The 22004-nt window shown below is 60.3% G+C and overlaps 1 protein-coding gene across 7 annotated transcripts in view; it reads right to left on the bottom strand.

The window, feature by feature from the left end:
* Positions 1 to 611: 611 nt before the first annotated feature.
* PPP6R2 (protein phosphatase 6 regulatory subunit 2) overlaps positions 612 to 22004 on the bottom strand; it is a 60791-nt gene continuing 39398 nt past the window's right edge. For 5 of the 7 annotated variants that reach the window (XM_061124247.1, XM_061124245.1, XM_061124246.1 and 2 more), the window contains 20 exons: positions 20561 to 20698; positions 19370 to 19435; positions 18006 to 18118; positions 17582 to 17695; positions 16381 to 16507; positions 15367 to 15519; positions 9523 to 9726; positions 8286 to 8350; positions 6784 to 6899; positions 5668 to 5753; positions 5452 to 5532; positions 5084 to 5181; positions 4736 to 4793; positions 4542 to 4657; positions 4313 to 4464; positions 3858 to 4029; positions 3681 to 3769; positions 3138 to 3282; positions 1452 to 1715; positions 612 to 1364 (listed from right to left, as the gene is read on the bottom strand). In XM_061124247.1, the coding sequence (XP_060980230.1) occupies positions 1268 to 1364; positions 1452 to 1715; positions 3138 to 3282; positions 3681 to 3769; positions 3858 to 4029; positions 4313 to 4464; positions 4542 to 4657; positions 4736 to 4793; positions 5084 to 5181; positions 5452 to 5532; positions 5668 to 5753; positions 6784 to 6899; positions 8286 to 8350; positions 9523 to 9726; positions 15367 to 15519; positions 16381 to 16507; positions 17582 to 17695; positions 18006 to 18118; positions 19370 to 19435; positions 20561 to 20626 (2382 nt within the window). In that variant the 5' untranslated portion in view covers positions 20627 to 20698 and the 3' untranslated portion in view covers positions 612 to 1267. Of the gene's footprint in view, positions 1369 to 1451; positions 1716 to 3137; positions 3283 to 3680; positions 3770 to 3857; positions 4030 to 4312; positions 4465 to 4541; positions 4658 to 4735; positions 4794 to 5083; positions 5182 to 5451; positions 5533 to 5667; positions 5754 to 6783; positions 6900 to 8285; positions 8351 to 9522; positions 9727 to 15366; positions 15520 to 16380; positions 16508 to 17581; positions 17696 to 18005; positions 18119 to 19369; positions 19436 to 20560; positions 20699 to 22004 lie in introns of all 7 variants that reach the window. The other 2 variants (XM_061124242.1, XM_061124243.1) reach the window with 2 other exon arrangements.

The raw sequence follows: 22004 nt of genomic DNA on the forward strand, positions 1-22004 counted from the left end.
CCTGCGGTGTGTTGTGGAGGGGTACAGAGGGGGACCCCACCCCCCGAAGCCGTCGTGCATCCAGAGGGGTGGGGCTGGCTAAGACAGGGTGCAGACTCACTGGCCCCTGGTCAGGTGAGAGTCCACGGGCCTGGGGGCGATGCCAGGAGGGTGGGCTCTCTGGGGCTCGGTGGGGAATGTGGGGTGGCGGGGCATGGCACCCTGACTGCATCTGCACTGGGAGCTCTGCTCCAAACGCCCGTCTCTTCCTCTCCCAGAGTCCTGCCCTTTGCCCTGACCGTCCCCACTGCCCTATTCTTGGGTGTAATGGGGGTCACCTGGACTGGGCCTCACTTGCAGTGGGTGCCAACCAGGTTGGGGCGGCAGCAGGTCGGAGGTGGGGTGTGGCGCTGCGGAGGCCAGAGGTCCCGGGTGGACACCACAGCACAGGATCTGCAGGGCCGCTGGCAGCACCCACTGTGGGAGGCGTGCTCCCAGCCCGGGGACCGCCGCTGCGCTGAGGTCCTTGCCCCGTGCTCAACTCCAGGCAGAGCTGCTCTCAGCCGACTCAGGTGGGCCCCTGCCTGCAGCTCCAGGGCCTGCAGCTGAGCAACAAACGAGACACACTGGTCTGTAGGTGAGAATAACAACCTTTATTGGAGTCGAGGGTCTGAGTGCCATCAGAACATCACGTGAGCTGATCACGTGAGCTGACCCCGCAGGCCACCCGGACAGCTCGGCGCCCCCAGCACTGCTGGGCCCTCTGCACCCCGCCCACAGCCAGCCAGCGCCTGCCTGGCACCCCTGGTGCACTGTGGGAGGCCCAGGACACCCTGCCAGGCCGCAGGGGGCTTGTTTTTTAAGGCAGTCATTTGCAGCCTGGCACGGCCCACTCCCAGGAGCTCTGGGCAGCTAGGACCCCATCTGGTCAGCCCCACTCCAGACCCACATCTGACCCCAGAGCCTCGGAAACCCTCTCCTGCACCAGATAAAAAGTGCAAACACATGGCTCTTCCTGCATCTGTTAAAAAAAAAAACTGGTAAAAAACAGGCAAGGAGTCCAGCCCGGCCCTCAGGCCTCTGGGGCTGCGGCCCTGGGCTCCCCACAGGCAGAGCCACGGCTGAGGCCTTATTGCTGTGTGCGGGGCTGGACCCCCGTGGCCTGCTCGGTCGGGGTCAGGCAGGAGAAACGCAGGCGGGGCTGTCCGGCTGGTTCCAACTGCCAGCTTTACCAATGCAGCATTTATTTTAAAATTAAATTAAATTAAATTAAAAAAGACAAACTGTGTCACCAGGTAGTTTTCTGGGTTGGGCGCCAAGACTGCGCAGCAGCAGCGTCACATGGGGCCATTGAGGGTGGCTCCTGAGGGCGGCGGCCCGTCAGCCTGTCTGCAGGAAGGGGGGGGTTCACTCAGGGCTGGGGTCCCCCCTATTCTGGTTCCCCCAGCCCTCCCCTGGCCTGACTGGCTCACCTGTCTCTTGTCACTGTCCCCAGGGCAGCCGCCATGGAAATGGCTGGGCTGGCAGGGGCTGCGGTGGTGACGGCCACCATGGGCCCTGGGGGGACGGCCACGGCCAGCACGGGGGAGACAGCGCAGGGTTCGGGGCCCATGACGCCCGGCGCCACGGGGGCCGTCACAGTGGCCTCGGGTAGGGTAGCCACGGCGGAGGCAGCGGGCGCCTCGGCAGGGTCTAGGGGCACCAGGCCTGGCGGTGAGCTGGGGGCACAGTCAGTCCTGCGCGGCAGACGGGCTCTGGTTACCCGGGCCCCCGCTCTGCCGCCCCAAGTTCCAAACATTCCAGAGACACCCGCCCCCCCCCCCCCCCACGTGCGGCCCTCCGGGTGGCCGCCTCCCACCGGGAGCGCTCACTGGGGACTGCCCATCCCACTGTGCTCACCGCGGGCCCCATCTGCTCCCCTCAGGGGCCCCCAGTAGCCCACACTCCTCCGTGGACCACGTGACCTAGGGCCATTCCCTGGACAGCTGCAGGCCACGTCTGCCCAGAAGGCACCCACCCACCCCTGGAGAGAGCGAGCGCAGGAGGGCAGCCTGGGTCCCAGGAGCGCCCACGGCATCCACTGGCTGCACCCGCTTTCACTACGCCGCATCACCTGCTGCCTCACGAGGACTCCAGGGAGGCAGTGAGGGGTGGGGGGAGCCTGCAGACAAGCCTGGCTCGTTACCCACAACGGCCCAAAGTGCACCCCCCAAACCAAAGGACGTGCTTTCAGAACATCGCCGAGCAGGTTTTGGGGGAGACGGGGGTCAGGAAGGGAAGAAGCTGAGCCGCGGGTCTCCCCGGGTGGCTCAGTGAGAACCAGCCCCTCCTGACAGGGGTGATTGCTCCCTCCCGGCTGTGCCCATGACCACGGGCCTAACACCACGCCGGCTGGGATCTGTGTGCCCTGGGTCCCAGGAGCCAGTGTGTGCTGAGCCAGAGCTGGGCCCCCATGGACAGGCTGAGCCCCAGAAGCAAGAGAGAGGCTCCAAGGTGGCTGGGGGGAGCCGGGAGCAGCCCTGTCCTCCCCGCCCACCTGGCTCCCCTCACACCGACTCAGCTCCGCCGCTCCCCTGGCCCAGAGCCCTGCCGCCCATGTCCTGTCTCTCGTGCCGTGCCCAGCCCGGAGCCTCTGTCCACAGTGGGTCCCACAGGCCGTGGGCCCGCCCTGCACATGGAGTGGGTGCAGGGCTGAGCTTGAGCGGGGGAACACCCTGGAACGCCCCAGTCAGGGCCTGGGCCTAAGCAGAGCCCTAAACACCCTTGTCCTACCGGTCCAGCGAGACAGACGTGTGTGTGTGTGTGTGTGTGTGTGTGTGTGTGTGTGTGTGACGTGTGTGTGTGTGTGTGTGTGTGTGTGACGTGTGTGTGTGTGTATGTGTGTGACCTGGCAATGGGTGTGACTCTGGACTGGGCACCCACCCCAGGACGGCAGCAGCTCCAGAGCGCCCCCCCACCCCGCCCCGTCCCGGGACCCCCAAAGCCTGGTCATCCCCTCCAGAGAGGCCTGGGGTGGGCTGGCCTCTTGCTACCTCAGTGACCACCTGTGGCTTCCCCTTGGAGGAAGGGGCATCCCCCCTGTCCAGAGTTGGCCTCTGAGGAGTCACAGGGCCGCCAGGACGAGAGGGAGCCCCCTGATGCCCACCCTCCCTGCTCACCTGGGGCCCGACACCGACAGCGGGGAGGCCTGGCTGGGACCCACACCAACAGCCCCCGAGGCAGCAGCTGCCTCCTGCTCATCCTCACGGCTGCTGGCGGCCACCAGGGGCGCCTTGCTGGGGACACACGCGCTCCAGGCACCAACTGCAAGATGGGGCCAGCGATGCCAGGTGAGGACAGAGGGCTGGTGTGGAGTGTGAGGGAACTTTGGCCCACACCCCGGGGACACACCTGTCCCCCACACCCAGTACTGTGTCTGTAAATTCACAGCAACTGCAGAGAACTGTCCTCCCCACAGGCAGGGCCACCACTCAGCCTGGTGGCTTCCAAGTCTGTCCGAGGGGACTCAGGGCCAGGCTCCCCAGGACGAGCACAGGGCGGCATGGTGCCCACGCCATCCGCTCCGGGAGGCGGCGGGCCAGCCCAGGGGCCTTGCCTGGAGGTGGGCCCTCCCCCGGCGACAGGCCCGCTCCAGGCCCCACCATCACCCTGGGGATGCGGCCGCCCCGCGTTCTCCTCTGCCCGAGGCGGCCCCCACTCACGGGCTCTCTCTGGGCCCTGGTTCAGGCCAGCCTGGGAGTCGCCATGGCCAGTGTCCACCGGGGAGCTGCACCTCGGCCCCACCTCAGAGCTGTGGACAAAGCCGACGCTGAGCCCAAGCCAGGAGGCCTGGCTTCAGGCAGCTGGGCCCGCCCCACTCCCCCCAGCGCCCACCTCACCAACAGAAAGGCTGGAAATCGGTGAACTTGGCCCAGCCTTTCTCCTCTGGAGCAGAAGTGCTGGGGGAGCCGGCTGCCCACACACTGGAACCCACATCCAGCGCCACTGCTGGGGCCGGGCCTGTGGCCATGGGAGTCACTGGCCCATCAAACACGACCCACGGGGAACCTGCTAGGGGAGACAGGATGTCCATGTCCCTCGTCCAGCAGGCAGACCGGCCCTGCCCTGGGGTCCAGGCATGACTGACAGAGGCAGCCCTGTAAGCAGGGGAGTCAGCGCGCCTCCCGCAGTGAGTCCTGGGAACACCCACCCCAGCCAGGAAGGCGTGGCCGGAGGATGGCTCCGGGCTCCATCCAGAGACTGTCAGGGGCTGAAGGCGTCTGCTGCAGGGGTGGGGGCACCAGACCCTCTGTCTCTGGGTCTCCACCAAACCCCCTGCTGCCCTATCACCTACCTTCTGAGCCGCCCTCGACACGGGTGCCTTCCTGCCGGCCGGCAGCTCGCGGGGAGCCTGCCGGAGCTGCGTCCGCACCCTCGCCCGCACCCTGGCCTCGGCGCTCCGGGCCATCCTTCCGGCAGCACTCTGAGGCATGGGGGCCCCCGAACCTGGAGGGAGAGGAGTCAACAGCCCTCCCCGCGCGCTGGGGCGGGGCGGGGCGGGGCCGGCGCGTCCGGGGTCCCACCTGGCCCTGGTCACGCGGGCCGCACGGTGTGTCTCCTCATCCTCCCAGAGGTCGTCGTCCTCGTCGAAGGGCTGGATGTGGTCGCTGCAGCAGGCCTCAAACAGCGCGGCGCCAGGCTACGGGAGAGTGCACGTGGGCCCCATGGCCTCGCGTCCGCAAAGTGTGGCCGCCCCCGAGAGCCCCCGCGGACTCACGCTGTCGTCATCGGCGTCGACGCTGAAGCTGATCTCTGCGATCCTGTCAAATGGGGCGCTGCGGGGACAGCAGGGACACCGTCACCTCCACCAGGAGGAGCGGGAGGCGTCCCCGTCCGGACCGGAGGGACGGGGGCAGGGGCGCCACGCTGCAGGCTCACAGCCGGGGCGACCCGCCCAGCTGCCCTCCCCTGAGGGCACCTCCAGACCCTGGGGTCACCCGTGGCATCCAGCTGAGGAGGTGGTGTGACAGCCTGAACAGGGCTGACCGCAGGCCGGGGACCTGGTCGGGCCAAGCGGCACCTGGCCCACAGGCATGAGGGAGGCGGGCACAGGCCACTGGCTCACTTGACACTGTCATCCTGCTCAGCAAACTCCTCGTCACTGAAGCCAAACTGGTCCACGAAGGTGGCCGTCATCTGCTGGACCTGGTACTCAGAGAACGCCTGGACGACAGGGCCGGCTGCTCTCAGGAGACGCCCTCAGCGGCCTCTCCCAGCTCCTGCCCCCTCGGGTGGGTGCCCAAGGCGGCCACATCCACACAGCCAACCATGTCCCCAAGGGTCTCATGGAGGCAGAGTGCCCGGGGCCCCTGCGAGAGGTGGTGAGGCTGCAGAGCCTTTGGGTGGTGGGGGGACCTCCTCTGGCCCCACCCGCGGCTCTGGTGACACTCAGGGCGCGGCGCTGTGGGGACAAGGAGGCCTGGTCACACATACCTGCTGCAGGGACAGCTCGTTGGGGAAAACGCCCTCCATGTCCTCGTCCTCACTCGAGGGGTGAAGGTGGTGTGTGCTCACCTGCAACGGCCAGGGCGGGCAGGCCTAAGCAGGTGCCTCGCCGCCCCCAGCCCTCTGCACAGGAAGCCCCGTGAGCCCAGGCCAGGCAGGACCACGGGGCCCGCAGCGCTCTGCCCGGAGGCCAGGCCTGCTCACCAGATCCACCGCGTTCCTGCGGTTGGCCTCCGACAGCGTCTCCTCCACGAAGCTCTCCCAGCGCCCACGGCAGTCCCCCGGGAGCCCTGCAGAGAAGGCCGCACACTGAGCCCCTAGGCCTCTAGAACCCTACGGCAGCACACGCCCCTCCTGGCCTCACAGGCCCGAGCCCGTGGGCATGTATTCCCCGGGAGCACGGGGCCCTGACGCCTGCCCCCCACATAGGGCCATTGCGGGCGTGCACCTCCGTCAGAGGCGCTGACCCAGCCCACCAGGGACTGAGTGCCTCGCTTGTATCGGAGGGCCCCCCCAGCTGCTTAGCCCACAGCTGTCCCTGGGCTGTGGGGGCCACGGCGGAGACCACTGTGGAGGCAACCTGACGAGGGCATGGTAGGGGGCACGCCAAGGCCATACTCACCTGGCACGGCCAACTGGACGTCAGCAAGGCAGCTTCCCACGCCCCGGCGGGCTCAGGGCCCCCAGATGGCACGCGGACCACCCCACCCAACAGCACGCACACCCAGCCAGGCTCCCAGACGGTGCGCACTCCTGTTCAGCGTTCACCAGCGCCCCCCTCACCCCAGGCCAGCCCTGTCCTCAGCCTCCACGCCACAGCCCCTCAGCGCCCTGCCCTCTGGGCTGTCCCTCTCCCACCCTCGGGCCTCGAGCCTGGCTCGTGTGCACTTGCCCCCAGTCCCCGAGTGCATGCCCCCGCTGGCACCCACTGCTCAGGAGGTGCTGTCCTCCTCCCCAAGAGGCCAAGCTGCCGGCCTTCTCCCATCTGAACCCCCTCAGGCCCTCCCAGCTCAGCCCAGGACCTGTGGTGCTGGGAGGGGCAGAGCAGCGTCTGGGACACGCAAGGGGCACGCGGCAGCCCCAGGTGGAGAGGCCACAGACCGCGATGAAGGGGGGCCCCACAGGGCTCCAGGCTGCTCTTAGGAACAGCACAAGCGGGGGTGCAGGGCTCGGCAGGGAACTGACTCAGGCCCAGGCCACTGGGCAGGTCAGCCCGTAGGAGGCAAGCTGACCATCCAGCAGCAGGGCCAGTCCCACCCGCTGAAGGCCACTCTGCAGGGGGCACCGTGGGCAGCGACACCCGGGCCTGGAGGCGCTCACCTCGGAAGATCTCGCTGACCTGGCTCTGCAGGGGGCCCCCCTCCAGGTTCTGCACCACTGCGTTGGCGATCCGGGTGAGGTGGCCCATGTTCCCGCGCCTCATGCCACCCGCTGCCCTAGGAGAGGGAGCATCAGGTCAGCGGGGTCCACCCGGCTCAGCCTTGCCCCGCCCCCTCCCACAGGCCGCCTCCCTGTGGAGCTCGTTGAGCAGCACAGGCTCGGCACCGGCGCCCCTCCACTCTCAACTCTGAGAGGCACGTGCCGTTCCCCGCGCAGGTGGAGGCCCTGCAGACCAGCGTCGGGTCGGTGCTGCGAGAGCCTCCCGAGGGCGTCCCGGGACCTGAGGGAACCGAGGACCATCCAGGGACCCAGCGGTGGGCAGCAGCAGGGGTGGCTGTCCCCGCCAGCACGTCCACACAGCCCCGAACACACGGCTCTTCTCAACCTCTCACCCGCCCCCAGGCGGCCCACAGCAGAGGACGGGAAGACGCCAGGCTTTCCGCCTTCAGAAACGCAGCCTTCACGTCCCAGGGGCAGGGCTCCTCTTTCCACCGTGCTCTCTCTGCTCAGTTCGGTGACAGCCAGAGAGGACACCAAGGGTCCCGATTCGATCGCTCCCCCCGGCAGGCACAGGGGGCCAGGAGACCGGGAGGAACTGGCCCAGAGGCGAAGCCGGACGAAGGTGGAGGCCTGTGAGCAAGCTGCTCAGGACGCGGGAGAGCTGGGTTGAGGCGTCACACACCTGTCCACTGCTTCCTGGGGCTCAGAGGCCCCTCGGCTAACAGCACTGAGCCATTTCTCGACACAGGTACACACCTGTGCAGCGACATGCAAAACCCAGGAGGAGAGCCAGCAAGGCCTCCTGAGCTACCACACCCGGGCCCAGCGAAGCCGGGGTGGCCCCACCGTGCCTGGGGCTCCGTGAGAACGGACTCAGGTCGGTGGGTCCAGCACAGCAGGACAGGAAGGATGAACCAGGTGAGGTCACAGAGAGCCCCGCCCAGAGCAGCCCCTAGGAGGGCAGAGTGGGAGCAGAGGGGGACTGGGGCGGCTCACTGGACCCTGCAGCCACACCAGGTACCCTGGCAGTCAAGACCTTCAAGCGGTGGGTGACACCACCTGCTAGTTTCAGAAAGGCCCCAGCCGATCAAAGGGACCAGAGGCCAGGAGGGGCAGGAAGGAGGCAGGAAGTGGCCTGGACGCGCTGTCAAGGGTTTGAGGCTTCCGTGAGCGCCATGGCTGGAGGCCAGGACGGGGAGGGTGTGGGACACAGGACTGGAGTCTCCGCTGCTGAGCAGGCGAGGGAAGCAGCGGGTGAAGGGCCCTGAAGCTGGGCGAGCAGGCCTCAAGGAGCAGGACCCCGAGCGCGGCCCAGCTGTGCCACCACCAGCCCGGCGCCTCAGCCCCGCCAGCACAACAGCTGCTCCCACGGCAGTGGGACCTGTCCTGGGAAACAAACCCTCCGCGGGAGCCTGAGCCCCACACGGGCCCCAGGTTCTTACTGAGTGTGGTCGTTGGCTTCCCAGGCCTCCAGGATCCTCTGGACCAGGCAACACTTCTGGAACAACTGGGGACAGGCGGCAGCGGTCAGGTCAGCGGGCGGCACGCCCCATCCGCCCACCCCCGGGCTGAGTGGGCTCAGCAGGCAGCACGCGGACACGTCAGCCCCGAGCTCCCTGTGGGCACACCCAGCATCAGAGCCCAGCCCTGTGGTCCCCACCACGGCCCCAGGCAGGTGCCGCCCAGCGCCATCCACGAGGGCACACACGTTCTGCCCAGCCCCCCTCCTCCCCGCTGCCTCCCGCTGGCCACCCCCCTGCTTTCCCTGTTCAGGACGGAGGCCGCTGGCCCGGGGCTGCCCTGCCGCCAGCACTTCACAGCTTCCCCCGCCTGGAGAGTCTGTGCTGCGTCTCAGTCGCACCCACACCCACATGCAGCCTCACCATCTGGAAGGGCCCGAGCATCCACCCCGCCCCGTGACGCTCTCCCAAGCTGTCTTTCCTGTCGTCCAGGTCAGGCCTGCAGACGTGGCCCCTCAGGACTCTCTCCCAGGCCTCTGACCACAGACCCAGGGGCCCCTTGCCCAGCCCCTCCTGTCCTAGCCTCGCATCACCCGGGGGAGGGGCGGCACGGCAGACTCCCAGGGCCCAGCGTGCACCGCTGGGCTCCTTGGCTTGGGGACCACGTGTGCCACGTTCTGCTTTTCCCTCCCTTCCTTAGTGAGCAACAAGGAGTGCTTAGACCAACTCCCTGCAGGCCTGGCACTGGCCACGCAGGGCTTGCAGCCCCCAGAAGGCCGGCTGGGCTATTGGGAAAGACGGGAGAGCCGTGCAGAGCAGCCACTCTTTCCAGAGGCTCTAGTCCCAGGAAGTCTTCTCGTGACAATCGAGACACGTTTGCTCTCCCCTGGCACTCCTGCCATGGCAGACATACCATCTGGGGGCCGCTCGTCCCCCACAGCCTGGATGAGCCAGCTCAGGCAGCATCAGGGCTCCTCGACGCCCCTCCCAGACCCTCCACCCACGAGCTCTGGGGTCTGGCAAGTGTGGATGCTCTCTTTGTGGCCTCCTGTCTCGTGGTTTAAAAGCAGAGCAGCCCACCCATGTCACGTGAGCTTAAGCAGAGAACACAAGGCGCACAGCACGGCACGTGCACACGGCCTGGCTGAACCTCAGGGCACACAGGACGCGTGGAGACCGGCGGGACACGGCCAACTCGCGTGACCCTGGCTGGACTTACGTGGGCCACCATGGTGCTCTCAGGGCGGCTGCTGGCATGCTGGGTGGTTGCTGGGTCCCCGCTGGAGGGTGGAGGCTCCAGCCCACCCTCAGGTCCACTGGCTGCGGCCCTGTCCTCCCGGGCAGCATGGGACAGGATGGCGGCTATGCAGAGCTCCACTTGGAGGTGCAGGAAGTTATTCCAGGTGTACTTAAAAAACAGGTCCTGCAGAGACAGGGGACGAGGGATGCACCCAGTCTGTCTCCTGCGGGCGGAACCTGAGGGGACCCTGCTGTCCAGCCGCCTCTCACACTGTTCCCCTCCCACTCCGCCCTGACATCTGGATGCAGGGCTTCTAGCAACTTCTGCGAAGAAGCACCTGCATCCTTCCCCATCCAGCCCAAGGCTGTGCTTCTGTCCCTAACCTCTGCTCCTGTCTGACTGCTTCCTGTGGGTTTGTTTCCGCCTGCCCCCCACCCCCGCCCTAAGTCAGAGGCATGGCCCACGGCCCACGGCGGCTCAGCCTTGCTCCCTCTCGGGAGCCTCCCTCCATGAGGCTGCGAGTTTCCTGTAAAATCACCTTTGCTACATGATACACGCTTTGCTATGTCATATTTTTATCATCCTTCTTTTATAATTTTATCTTTGACCCACAAATCACCGGGAGTGTGAGCAATTCTCCACTCCCTGGGCGCCATGAATAGGCGCACGTGTGGACATTCCCCAAGGGGCCTGGGTTGCAGCCCCCAGGGGCTGAATGGGCAGCAGCTTCCCTCGAGGGGCCTCCTCCAGACCTGCCTGAGGTCAGCAGGCCGCACTCTTACCCACGCCCCATGCCACCTCACATCCAGCAGGAGCTATAGCAGCCCGCGCCCAGACCCCCTGCTGCCCCCAAGGAAGGAAGCCAGGTGCGCAGGGTGGGGAGATGGGGCGGGGGGACGGGGTGCACACCACCCCAGGGTGTGGGTTTGGGGCCTCCTTCCAGGCCGGGGGGTGGGGAGGGGGGCTGGATAAAAGGAGGCGGCCTCTGGGCCTGCATGCGCTGCCCCAGAGATGCAGTCTCCAGGCTTCACGTCCTCTGCCTGTGTGACCTTGGGTGACAGGGAGGTTGCTTCATCTTCAACAGAGTCAGAACCACCTCCCCACACAGACCACACGACTTCACTGGTGAGTTCCACCAAACATTTAAAGAGGAAAGAACACCACCAATCTGCTTAAAGCTTCCCAAAAAACTGAAGAGGAGGGGGCACATCCTACCTGTTCCATCCTGAGGCCAGCATGCCTACACCAGCCACCACAGGCAAGAAGACTACAGCCCACATCCCTGATGAGCACCGAGGCGGAAACCTCCATGGGATAAGCAACACAGCAGCAAAACAAAGGCAGGCCGTGACCGGGGCAGGTAAATCCCCCAATCCCCCAACACCGGGTGCGGCGACATATGAAAGGCAGTGTGACATGCCACAGGAAAAGAACAAAGGGACTAAACCTACACAACCAGCTCACCTGACACTGAAGAAGCATTTGACAAAATTCAATGCATTTTCTTGGGAAAAATACTTAATAAGCTGCACGGTGACAGACAAAAACAGTCTCTGGTGGTGGACGTGCACAGGAGCACAGAATTAAAAGCACACACACGACGCTGACACTGAAGGGCGAGACGGTCGCTGCTGGGACGGCCACGCGCAGGAGAGGGAAGCTGGACTCCTACCTCACACTGCACACACAGAGACGAACTCAAAATGGATCAAAGACCCACAAAAACTTAAATTTTAAAGCTCTTAGAAGAAAACATAGGGGGAAAGATGCAGAACAGTGGATTTGGCCAGGCTTTCTTAGGTACAGGTGTGACACCAAATGCTCAAGCAACAAAAGAAAAAAAAGATAAACCAAACTTCATCAAAATGAAAAACTTATGTGTGTCAAAGAACACTATCAAGAGACTAAAAAGACAACTCACATGATAGGAGAAAATAACTGCCACTGATACATCTAAGAGATTAGTATCAGAAAACATAAAGAACTTCAATTCAACAACAATAAAAAAATAAACATCTCAATTCAAAATGGGCAGAGGACTTGAACAGACATTTCTCCAAAGAAGATACTCAAATGGCCAGCAAAAGCACATGAAAAGATGCTCAACATCACCAACTACTGTGTGTGAGTGCATGCTTAGTTGCTCAGTTATGACCAACTCTTTGTGACCCCATGGACTGTACAGTCCACTAGGCTCCTCTGTCCATGGGATTTTCCAGGTAAGAATACTGGAGTAGGTTGCCATTTCCTACTCCAGGGATCTTCCCAACTCAGGGATTGAACTTGTGTCTCTGGCGTCTCCTGGACTGGCAGGTGGATTCTTTACCACTGCATCACCGAGAAACACAAACCAAAACACAGTGAAGACTTCCCTGGTGGCGCAGTGGTTAGGAACCTGTCTTCCAATGCAGGAGCCATGGGTTCGATCCCTGCTCGGGGAACTAGTAATGACGTCCCATATGCCCCTGGGCAGCTGAGTCCGCACCGCAACTGCTGAGCCCTCGCACCACAGTGGACGTCTCTGCCTTCTGTAACTGAGACCTGACGCAACCAAACAAACAGGAAGAAAAGGGGAGGCGGGGCTTCCCTGGGGACAGTGGTAAAGAGTCCACCTGCCAACGCACAAGACGCAGGTTCAGCCCCTGATCCAGGAACATCCCACATGCTGCGGGGCAAGTCAGCCTGAGCTCTGCAACGAGACGACACTGCGATGAAAAGCCCATGCGCCACAACTAGAGGGCAGCCCTCCACGGCAATGAAGACCCAGTGTAGCCAAAAATAGAAATAAGCTTACTAAAAAAAAAAAAAAAATAGTGAGATACCACCTGAAACCCATCAGGATGGCTATTATCAAAAAAACGGAAAGCACGTGTAAGTGAGGCTGCGAAGAAATTGCCAATGCGAATGTAAAACAGTGTCCCACTGTCTCCAACAGCTGAATACAGAATGACTACATGCTCCATCAACTCCACCTCTGGGGATGCAGTGAGAACAAGCGACAGCAGGGACTGAGCTTTCTTACATACCCACGTTCACAGGAGCGTGAACCTTGCCATGGGTTCTCAAGGCAAGGATGCTGAAGTGGTTTGCCATTCCCTTCTCTAGTGAACCACGTCTTGTCAGACCTCTCCACCATGACCCGTCCATCTTGGGTGGCCCTACATGGCATGTCTCATAGTTTCATTGACTTAGACAAGGCTGTGGTCCATGTGATCAGACTGGTTAGTTTTCTGCGACTGTGGTTTTCAGTCTCTCTGCCCTCTGATGGAGAAGGGTAAGAAGCTTATGGAAGCTTCCTGATGGGAGAGACTGACTGAGGGGGAAACTGGGTCTTGTTCTGATGGGCAGGGCCATGCTCACTAAAACTTTAACCCAATTCTCTGTTGATGGGCAGGGCTGTGTTCCTTCCCTGGTATTTGACCTGGGGCCAAACTATGGTGGAGGTGAAGATAATGACAACTTCCTTCAAAAGGTCCCAGGCACACACTGCTGCACTCAGTGCCCCCACCCCTGCAGCAGGCCAGCGTCGACCCACACCTCCACCGGAGACGCCTGGACATTCACAGGCAAATCCGGGTCAGTCTCTTGTGGGGTCACTGCTCCCTTCTCCTGGGTCCTGATGTGCACCTCGTTCTATTTGTGCCTCCCAGAGCTGTTTCCCCAGTTCTGTGTAACTTCTGGAGGCTCTATGGTGGGGTTAAGGGCAACCTCTTCCAAGAGAGCTTATGCCATACCCAGGTCTGCTGCACCCAGAGACCCTGTCCCTGCAGCAGTCCACTGCTGACCGTACCTTGTTGTGGATCACAACAAACTGTGGAAAATTCTTAAAGAGATGAAAATACCAGACCACCTGACCTGCCTCTTGAGAAACCTGTATGCAGGTCAGGAAGCAACAGTTAGAACTGGACATGGAACAACAGACTGGTTCCAAATCAAGAAAAGAGTACAATATACAAAAGGCTGTATATTGTCACCCTGCTTGTTTAACTTATATGCAGAGTACATCATGAGAAACACTGGGCTGGATAAAGCACAAGCTGTAATCAAGATTGCCGGGAGAAATATCAACAACCTCAGATATGCAGATGACACCACCTTATGGGAGAAAGTGAAGAAGAACTAAAGAGCCTCTTGATGAAAGTGAAAGAGGAGAGTAAAGAAGGTGGCTTAAAACTCAACATTCAGAAAACTAAGATCATGGCATCTGGTCCCATCACTTCATAGCAAATAGGTGGGGAAACAGTGGAAACAGTGACTGACTTTATTTTTGGGGGGCTCCAAAATCACTGCAGATGGTGGCTGCAGCTGTGAAATTAAAAGACACTTGCTCCTTGGAAGCAACGTTAGGAACAACCTAGACAGCACATTAAAAAGCAAAGACATTACTTTACCAACAAAGGTCCGTCTAGTCAAAGCTAAGGTTTTTCCAGTAGTCATGTATGGATGTGAGAGTTGGACCATAAAGAAAGCTGAGGGCTGAAGAATTGATGCTTTTGAACTGTGGTGCTGGAGAAGACTCTTGAGAGTCCCTTGGACTGCAGGGAGATCCAACCAGTCCATCCTAAAGGAGATCAGTCCTGAATCTTCATTGTAAGGATTGATGCAAAGCTGAAACTCCAATACTTTGGCCACCAGATGTGAAGAACTGACTCGTTGGAAAAGACCCTGATGCTGGGAAAGATTGAAGGCAGGAGGAGAAGGGGACAACAGAGGATGAGATGGTTGGATGGCATCACTGATTCAATGGACATGAGTTTGAGTAAACTCCGGGAGCTGCTGATGGACAGGGAGGCCTGGTATGCTGCAGTCCATGCAGTCGCAAAGAGTCGGACACGACTGAGCAACTGAACTGAACTGAACGGCAGCATTATTAAAAATGGTCATAATGAGGACTTCTGCGGCAGTCTGGGTGTTAGGGCTCTGCACTTGCAGGGGGCACAGGTTTGATCTCTGGTCAGGGAACTAAGGCCCTACATGCCATGCCTCATGGCCAAATGAAAAGTAAGTATACAATTTTTTTTTTTAAATGGCCAAAATGTGGAAGCAACCCCACTGTCCATCAATGTATGAACGGATAAACAAAACGCAGTATATCCACACAATGAAATATCTATCATTCAGTCTTAAAAAGGAAAGAAACTGTGACACATGCTACAGCACGGGTGAGCATCATTCTAAGTGAAACAAGCCAAACGCAAAAGGAGCACAAAGGCCACAGACCCCACTTACGCAGGCCAGTGGGCTAGTCAGACCCTCAGACAGGAAGCACAAGGGCGGGGCCAGGGAGCGTGGGAGGATGAGGACTGAGTGTGTAACAGTCAGTCTGAGAAGACGAGAAAGGCCTGGAAATGGTGGTGATGGCTATAGAACAATGTGAACAATGAACCACATGAGTGACAATTATTACAATGGTGTAGCTCACGTTATATATGTATGTTTTGCCAGAATCAAAGAAAAGTGAAAAGTGGGAGTGGGAGAGAGAATCTGCTTTGGAGGAGGGGAGCAGAAATGAGGCCTTTCCCTGCTGCCCTCTGACCCACATCTGGGCTCCACTGTCACAGCAAAGCCCAGGGATTTCCCCTAGGGCAGGCGGTCCTTGAGGCCCAGTTCCAAGGCGGTCCTTGTGGGAGGACGAGGAGTGGCTCTTCAGGCTGTTTTAGGCTGAAGAGCTATAACATTCTGAGGCAGAAACGAGAAAGGGGAGGCCCGTTTCCCCAACGCCTCTGCTTTCAGGGCCGCCCTGTGTGAGCCGACACTGAGGTGGGCCTGGCCTGGGGCTGCGGGCCGGCCCCGTTCCTGACCGACGCCCGCAGGCCCACTCACCAGCAGCAGCCCCATCGTGTTGAGCCGGCAGAGCTCCTGGTTGACACTGGGAGTGCCCGTGTGCAGCAGGGCGGCCACGAGGCGGGCGCTGTGCAGGCGCGCGTTGCCCAGGGGCTCCTCCAGCACGCCGACGGTGGTCAGGATGGCTGCTTTCTGCAAACAGAGAAGCACCGCCAGTTAAAGCCTGTGCCCACCTGTGGGCTTCATTTAGCTCAGGAGCCAACTGTCAAAGGGCCAGGGCCACAGCTATGTGACATGGCCTAGTCGGGGAGGAGCCCTCAAGGTAGTCTGTAGGAGGAGACCGGGAGTCAGTCAAGTGAAGGGCCTCAGTGCTTCCCTCAGGGCTCAGAGCGTGAGCCCCGGCGGGCTGCTGCTGCTCGGAGCCCGGAGCACCCTGGTCTCAGCCGGCCAGCCACAGGGGTGTGACCTGAGCGCATAAGACAGAGGAGACTGATGACGAAGCTGGCCTCGTGACAGGGGCATCCTGCATGCAGTCCACCTTTTCATTAGAAGAATGTTCCAGAATCCCTGCCTGCACAGGTCCCCCTTTCCAGTGGGAAGCAGCCCACAAGTAGGTCGGTAAACAGAATGAGCAGCACAGGAGAGCACAGACGGTGCGGAGGAGGAGACCTACGGAGAGGCTGGGCGGGCGGGCAGCCCTGGCTACGCTGAAGGACCGAGGGGGTGAAGAAGTGGGCCTTCCTCAGTGTGACCAATTCTGCCCAGAACTGCTCAGCAGAGCTAAGGGTCTCCCTTGGGACCCCCTGACCCTTGGCTGGGTATCCCCAACACAGAGGCTGGGCCTACAGTGCACTTGGGCCTTGGGCAACCCCTTATCAGAAGACAGGAGTCATCTGGGGGACAGTGAACTGCTCTACTCTCAGGCCTCCTGTAAGGGAAGACGCACACTCAGCAGATGGGGCTTGAGTGTGCCCGCCATTGTGGGCAACGCCATGAAGTCCTCGCCTCACCAGCAACACCACCCACAAGGTCACCTCTGCTCAGGACGCCTACCTTGGGCGGGCTGAGCAGAAGCTGGTGGAAGTCCTTCAGTCGTGGCTCAACGCCACGCAGGACGCCGGGGCTGACGGTGCACGACCTGTCCAGTCCCTGACAGCAGGAGTCCAGCAAGCCCTCTGACCTGTGGACCAGAAGTGGCTGGACACAGGGATGCCCCACCACCCCCTCCCCGCCCCGCCGTCATCCTGCAGCCCTCCAGGCCGTGTCCGCTTGTCTCCGGGGGCGCTGCTGACTGCCCGGGAGGCAGGCCGGGCAGGCCACGGGCGTCACAGCCCGGATGAGCTTGGCTCCCTCCCGCCACCTTGAAAACCTTCCTGCTGACCCCTCCTCGCCTGAGACACAGACAGGACTGGCCACACCACCCCTTTGGCTTTTTCATATAAACACTGTTTCCAGTTATAAAAGTAATACACAGTCATTATAGAACACAATGTTTAAATACATGAAAGGATAAAAATACCAAAGAAAGCTAGCTGCCTGTCTCTTCCCAATGGTCCTGCTGTCCCTGCTCTGCAGGCGACCAGAGGCCCCACTTCCTGCGCGAAGGGCCCAGCCTCCCTGGGCTCATGCAGATACGACGTCAATATTCTGGTTGCTGAACCAGATTTTATAATTCTAGTTTTAGGTAATAAGTATGTACTGGGTACCAGAGTGACAAAGAGAAACTGCTAACAATGTCACTACTGAAATTAAGTCAATTTCTTGTCATTTTCTGGTTTTCTCTTTCTTCAAAAAAAAAAAAGAAAAGAAAAGAAACGAGCACAGGCTGCAGTGAAGCCCCTCCAGAACAGGGACACGAGACGACTGCAGTCTCCTTGGGAGTCAGACCACCAGCAGCGCATGTGACAGGACAGCAGAGAGAAGTGCGCCCACGCCACACGCACACCCACACACGCTGCAGGGACGCATCCGGACGGGCCCTGGGGAAGCCCACAGCCATGCCCATTCCACGCACATGCGCACAAACACTCTGCAGACTAGAGACAGGGTTCCTTTGGGCTGAGGCGGGAATAAGACTGATGGCGAAGGTGAAAGGAGGCTCAGCCACTGCCATAAGGTTATCTTTCAACAAGGAAGTATCCCCAGAATTACTTTCATAACTAAAAATGTTAAAAACGCAGATAGCACACCCCAGCCGCTGCCCTGGGCATCAGGCCACTGAAGGGGCACCTCTTCCCTCTTGGGGGACACTCACCCTGCCTGCCTGGGTTCCAGCAAGGTAAGTAACACCTGTGTCCCGCTGACGAGGCAGAGTTCGGTCTGCACTCCATCAAACATGTTCCTCAGCAGCTGCTCCACGCACTCCTGCCTGTAGGACACGTGCGAGGTCATGGCCTGGCAGGCAGACACACAGACCCCACCCCCACCAAAGGAGCAGCACCCCGAACCCCAGAGGGGCCCTACTTGGGGCTCAGGCTGGGCACCCAGGGTCCTCAGGACACAGCTGCCCCAGGGCCCGTATTCTCTGGACCTACCAGGAGACCCCCAGAGACCCCTCCCCTGAGGAAGAGGTCCATCGAGGTAACCCTGGGTCAGGGTGAGCTCCTGACAAGTGATCAGAAGTGGTGGCGTCCCCGGCCCCCCGCCCCCAGGCCCACAGCGCCACGGCCCACACTCACGACTCCAGCACCGTGAGGAGGGGGTCTGGCTGCGGAGCCTCCAGCAGCTGGCCGCCCTGCTCCCTGCCCAGCCGGATGATGTCACAGAGAGTCTGCGAAGCATTGGATTGCCTCTGCAAGATGGGCACACAGAGCCCGCCCTCAGGGCCAGCCTCTGCCCACAGGGTGCAGACCTGGCCGCCCCCCAAGAGCACCCACTGGGCCTTGATAGGCAAGTGCGCCCCGCAGATCCTGCTCCAGGTCTCTGCTTTAGATCAGTAAGTAGCTATTAACACACAGGGTGAGTCCTGTGAGCTAATGAAAACAGGAAAGTTGCCACAGGGAACACAAAGGACTCAGCTTTTCTATGGAAATATGAAGCCCCTGAAAATGCAGATTCTCTGACTCGGGGCACTTGACAACTGCTACGGAGCAGGTGAATGGGATCAGAGGAAGACTCAGCTGCCGGCTCCGAGCAGGCAGCATCACACACACATAACGTGCGTGGCACAGGGGATGGGGCTGCAGGAAGTGTTCTATGGCTCTTTCAGGGCAAATGAGAGCAGCCGGGTGCCCCCAGGCCTGGGGAGTGGCCAGTCAGCACCCAGCACTCAGCCCAATCTGGAGCCCAGCAACCCTTGCCCGCTGCCTGGTCACCCCCTGGGCAACACAGCCCCGCACAGCACAGCCAGGCAGCAGCCAAAGGCGAGACACAAGTCAGCATCGCGTTCCCGAAGCCCCGAGAATTGGGCGCAGCTGTCCCGAGTGGAAGATGCCTCTCGGGCCACACCTGACGCCCACAGTGACGCCCCAGGAGAGGGGGCCGCCCCACAGGCTTCCTCCAGGGCTCACGCCCTGGGACTCCCCCCTTGGGAGCAAGGCGCGGCCAGTGAGGACCGTCCCCGAGAGGGGTGCCTGGGCCAGAGGAGCAGCAGCAGCTCTGAGCTGCCCGCAGAGCGGGGGTGGGGGGGGCGGGACGCAGAGCTGAGGGCAGCCTCGGCCAGCAGCCCTCAAGAAACTGAGTCTTGCCAAGCCCCCAGGGGTGGATCCTGAGATGATCACAGTCTTGTGACAGACCCTGGGCAGATGACCTATGACCCTGGCCCATAAAAACTGAGATAAAAAAGACTGTTACAAACAACTAACGTTTGGGGTAATCTGTTACTCAGCCACAGATAACTAATACATTTCTATTCAAATTGATTTTTTATAATATGTATGTTTTATGTTTTAGAAAAAAACTGTCCAGAAGTCAGTGCCTGATTAGAGGAAGAGGAAAACTCGTCAGTCCACGTCTGAGGAGGAGTGGCCTGCCCTCAGACAGCGCCCACGGCCGCCCTGAGCTGGACTCCTGCCCCAAGGTGGCTCCGTGAGCCCCTACTCACATCTTCATCCTGACTTGGATGGATCAGCTCCACGAGTCTCTGGATGGTCTTCTCTTCATTAAGCCACTGGAAAGGAAATGGAGGCCTGTCAGTGACCGCTCACATCTGACTGAATGGAAGGGAAGTCCTTCAGGGCAGCAGAAATCTACAGCCAAGCTCTAGCAGAGACACCTCACCGCACCGGCGTGCACCCAGGCCTAGCAAGCACAGGCAGTGGCCGAATTCTGGAATGACCTGAAGACACCAAGAGGAAGGAGGCCCCGTCCACATGAGCCCATGGTTCACTTGAGCACACGTGACTCTGCTCACAGGACACCCCCGCGGCAGAGCCAGGAGCACCCCTGCCGGGGCCTGGGGGTGCACTCCCACACACCGCCCAGCTGCTCCTGGCCGCACTCGGGCCTTCCTGGCTCTTCCACATACTTCCTTATCCAAAACAGGCTCAGCGTGTCCAGAGCAGGGTTCCCACCAGCTTCTAACAACGCTGATGTTCACGCTGTGCTAACCAAGCCACAACAGCTACTACAGTTCATTCTTGGTGGGCGGCTACTCCGTAATGAAATGAGGTTATGAACCTAAGAGTGACAACTGTCAATGCCAGGAGCTGGAAACTGGCCACAAGGACCAATCTTCTTACTCATCTTACTTTAAATTACAAACAAAACCTGCCAATCAACAGCTGACAGTGACCCAGCAGAGATCTCCCGGGGTTCCCTAGCTGAGCACCCTCTCTTTTCTGGGAAGCCCGGGGAGCTGTGGGGGGCACCTCGCTGCGAGAGTGTCAGGACCGACAGCAGGCCAACTCCAGGGTGCGAAACCGCTCTCCGTGGGGCCCTGAAGGCAAGTGCTTCCTCGCAGGCAGACGCCCGGGGGCACAGGACGAGCGCCCCACAGAACCCCGGCAGCCCCCCGGGGGAAGGCGCAAGTAAGGCGTCCCCTTCTCTCTGCTCGGGAACAGACCGTGGCAAGACAAGGGAAAAGGTGCAGAGGACAGATCCCACCTCAAACACAAGCCGCCATGAGAACCCCTGAGGGCCCAGCCAGGAGGGAAGATCCTGCTGGGTGGAAAGCCGGGTGCCGGGCACCCCAGCGCTGCTCTGCCAGCTCCCGCCTCCCTACGCCAGGCGCTTAGTCCACACTCAGAGAAGCTGCAGAGCCGTGCAGACAGGGAGGAGGGGCCCACACACTCACGTGCAGGACTTCCTGCCGGAGTCCAGCAGGTTCCACGCAGCTGACCAGGCGCAGCAGCAGGTCCATGAGGGCCGATGTTCCAATGTGCTTCAACACCAGGCTGATGAACTTGTCCTTCTTCCTCAGGAACGCAATCACCTGCAACCAGATGGGGTCTGAGAGGCGAGTAGGGCAGGCCCTGACCCTAGGAAACACTGTCTTCCCCCGAGAACTGCCATAGAAAGATTCATTTTCAGCAACACTGAGCAGAAATAATGGAAAGACATGGAAAGAGTTGTAAGAAAGACGCCCTCAGTGACAGGCAGAGACCTGAACACAGACAAGTCCAGGAGGCAGTGGGGAGCCTGAGAGGGCCCTGGGCTGGCAGAATTTCCCCCACACTGAGCCTGGGCACCGATGGGGCCCAGAAAAACCTGAGTGAGACGGCGCAGTGACCACTCCATACGCACTGCCTCAAGTCTTCCCAGCAAGAATGACCAGTGCAGACAAGAGCTGACAGTCCCTGGACACGAGTCACAAATCTGGAAAGCTGACAGGCCCTGTAGATGGCGGAAGGGACAGGACTGAGGTTTTGGAAAAGGAGGATGGAGAGGCGGCTGAGCATGAGTCATGGGCGCAGTGGCTGAGCACAGATGGCTGGGAGAGGCCCACGCAGAGGCATCCTTGGCCACCGGAAGAAGGGGCCTGCGAGTTCAGGCCACTGCACTGAGGCAGACCCAGGGCTCTACCGGGGCCATGGGACACGCAGGAGGCAGGGGGTCCCAACTGTCCTCATTCTGGAAGTGAAGCGGGGAGGAGAGGCAGGAGGAGGAGGAGAGGGAAGAGAGGCAATGGGGAACAGGGGGACTGGTATTTGAACAGAGCGGTTAAACTCGTAGAGAGAAACGGGAGACAGCAGAGAAGGCTCCGGGAACATCTCCCATACACCCGACAGATACAGACCGTGTTACAAGAGCGCATCAGGAACAAGTTTATGCCAAATTCTGTATGTCTGAAAAATTAAGTTTCTTTGAGAAACATACTTATGTAAACTGAGAAAAAGGAAAAAAAAAAAAATGGAGTTTGAGCGTCAAAAGAAATAAAATCTATAATTAAAAGCCTCCCCATACAGAAAACTCCAGCCTGCAATAGCTTTACTAGAGAATTCTGTCAAACATTTGAAGAAAAATATCCCAATCATATGCAGGACTCCCCTGGGAAACATAAAATGAAAGCATATGCCCCATATCATTGTATGAGGACATAAAATCTTGATTCCAAAACTTCCTGTGGGCACTTTAAAAAAAGGCAACGATGGAAGGACCTGCTGCAGTGCGCAGAGAACTCCGCTCAGCAAGCTGTCAGGCCCGTGGGGCCAGAGTCTGTGAGTGGGCACGGGCAAACGCAAACTGCCGCGCTGTGCGCCTAGAACCAACACAACACTACACCCAACAGAGGGAAGAGA

This window comes from Dama dama, chromosome 22 (genome assembly GCF_033118175.1).
Source record: "Dama dama isolate Ldn47 chromosome 22, ASM3311817v1, whole genome shotgun sequence".
Lineage (NCBI taxonomy): Eukaryota > Metazoa > Chordata > Mammalia > Artiodactyla > Cervidae > Dama > Dama dama.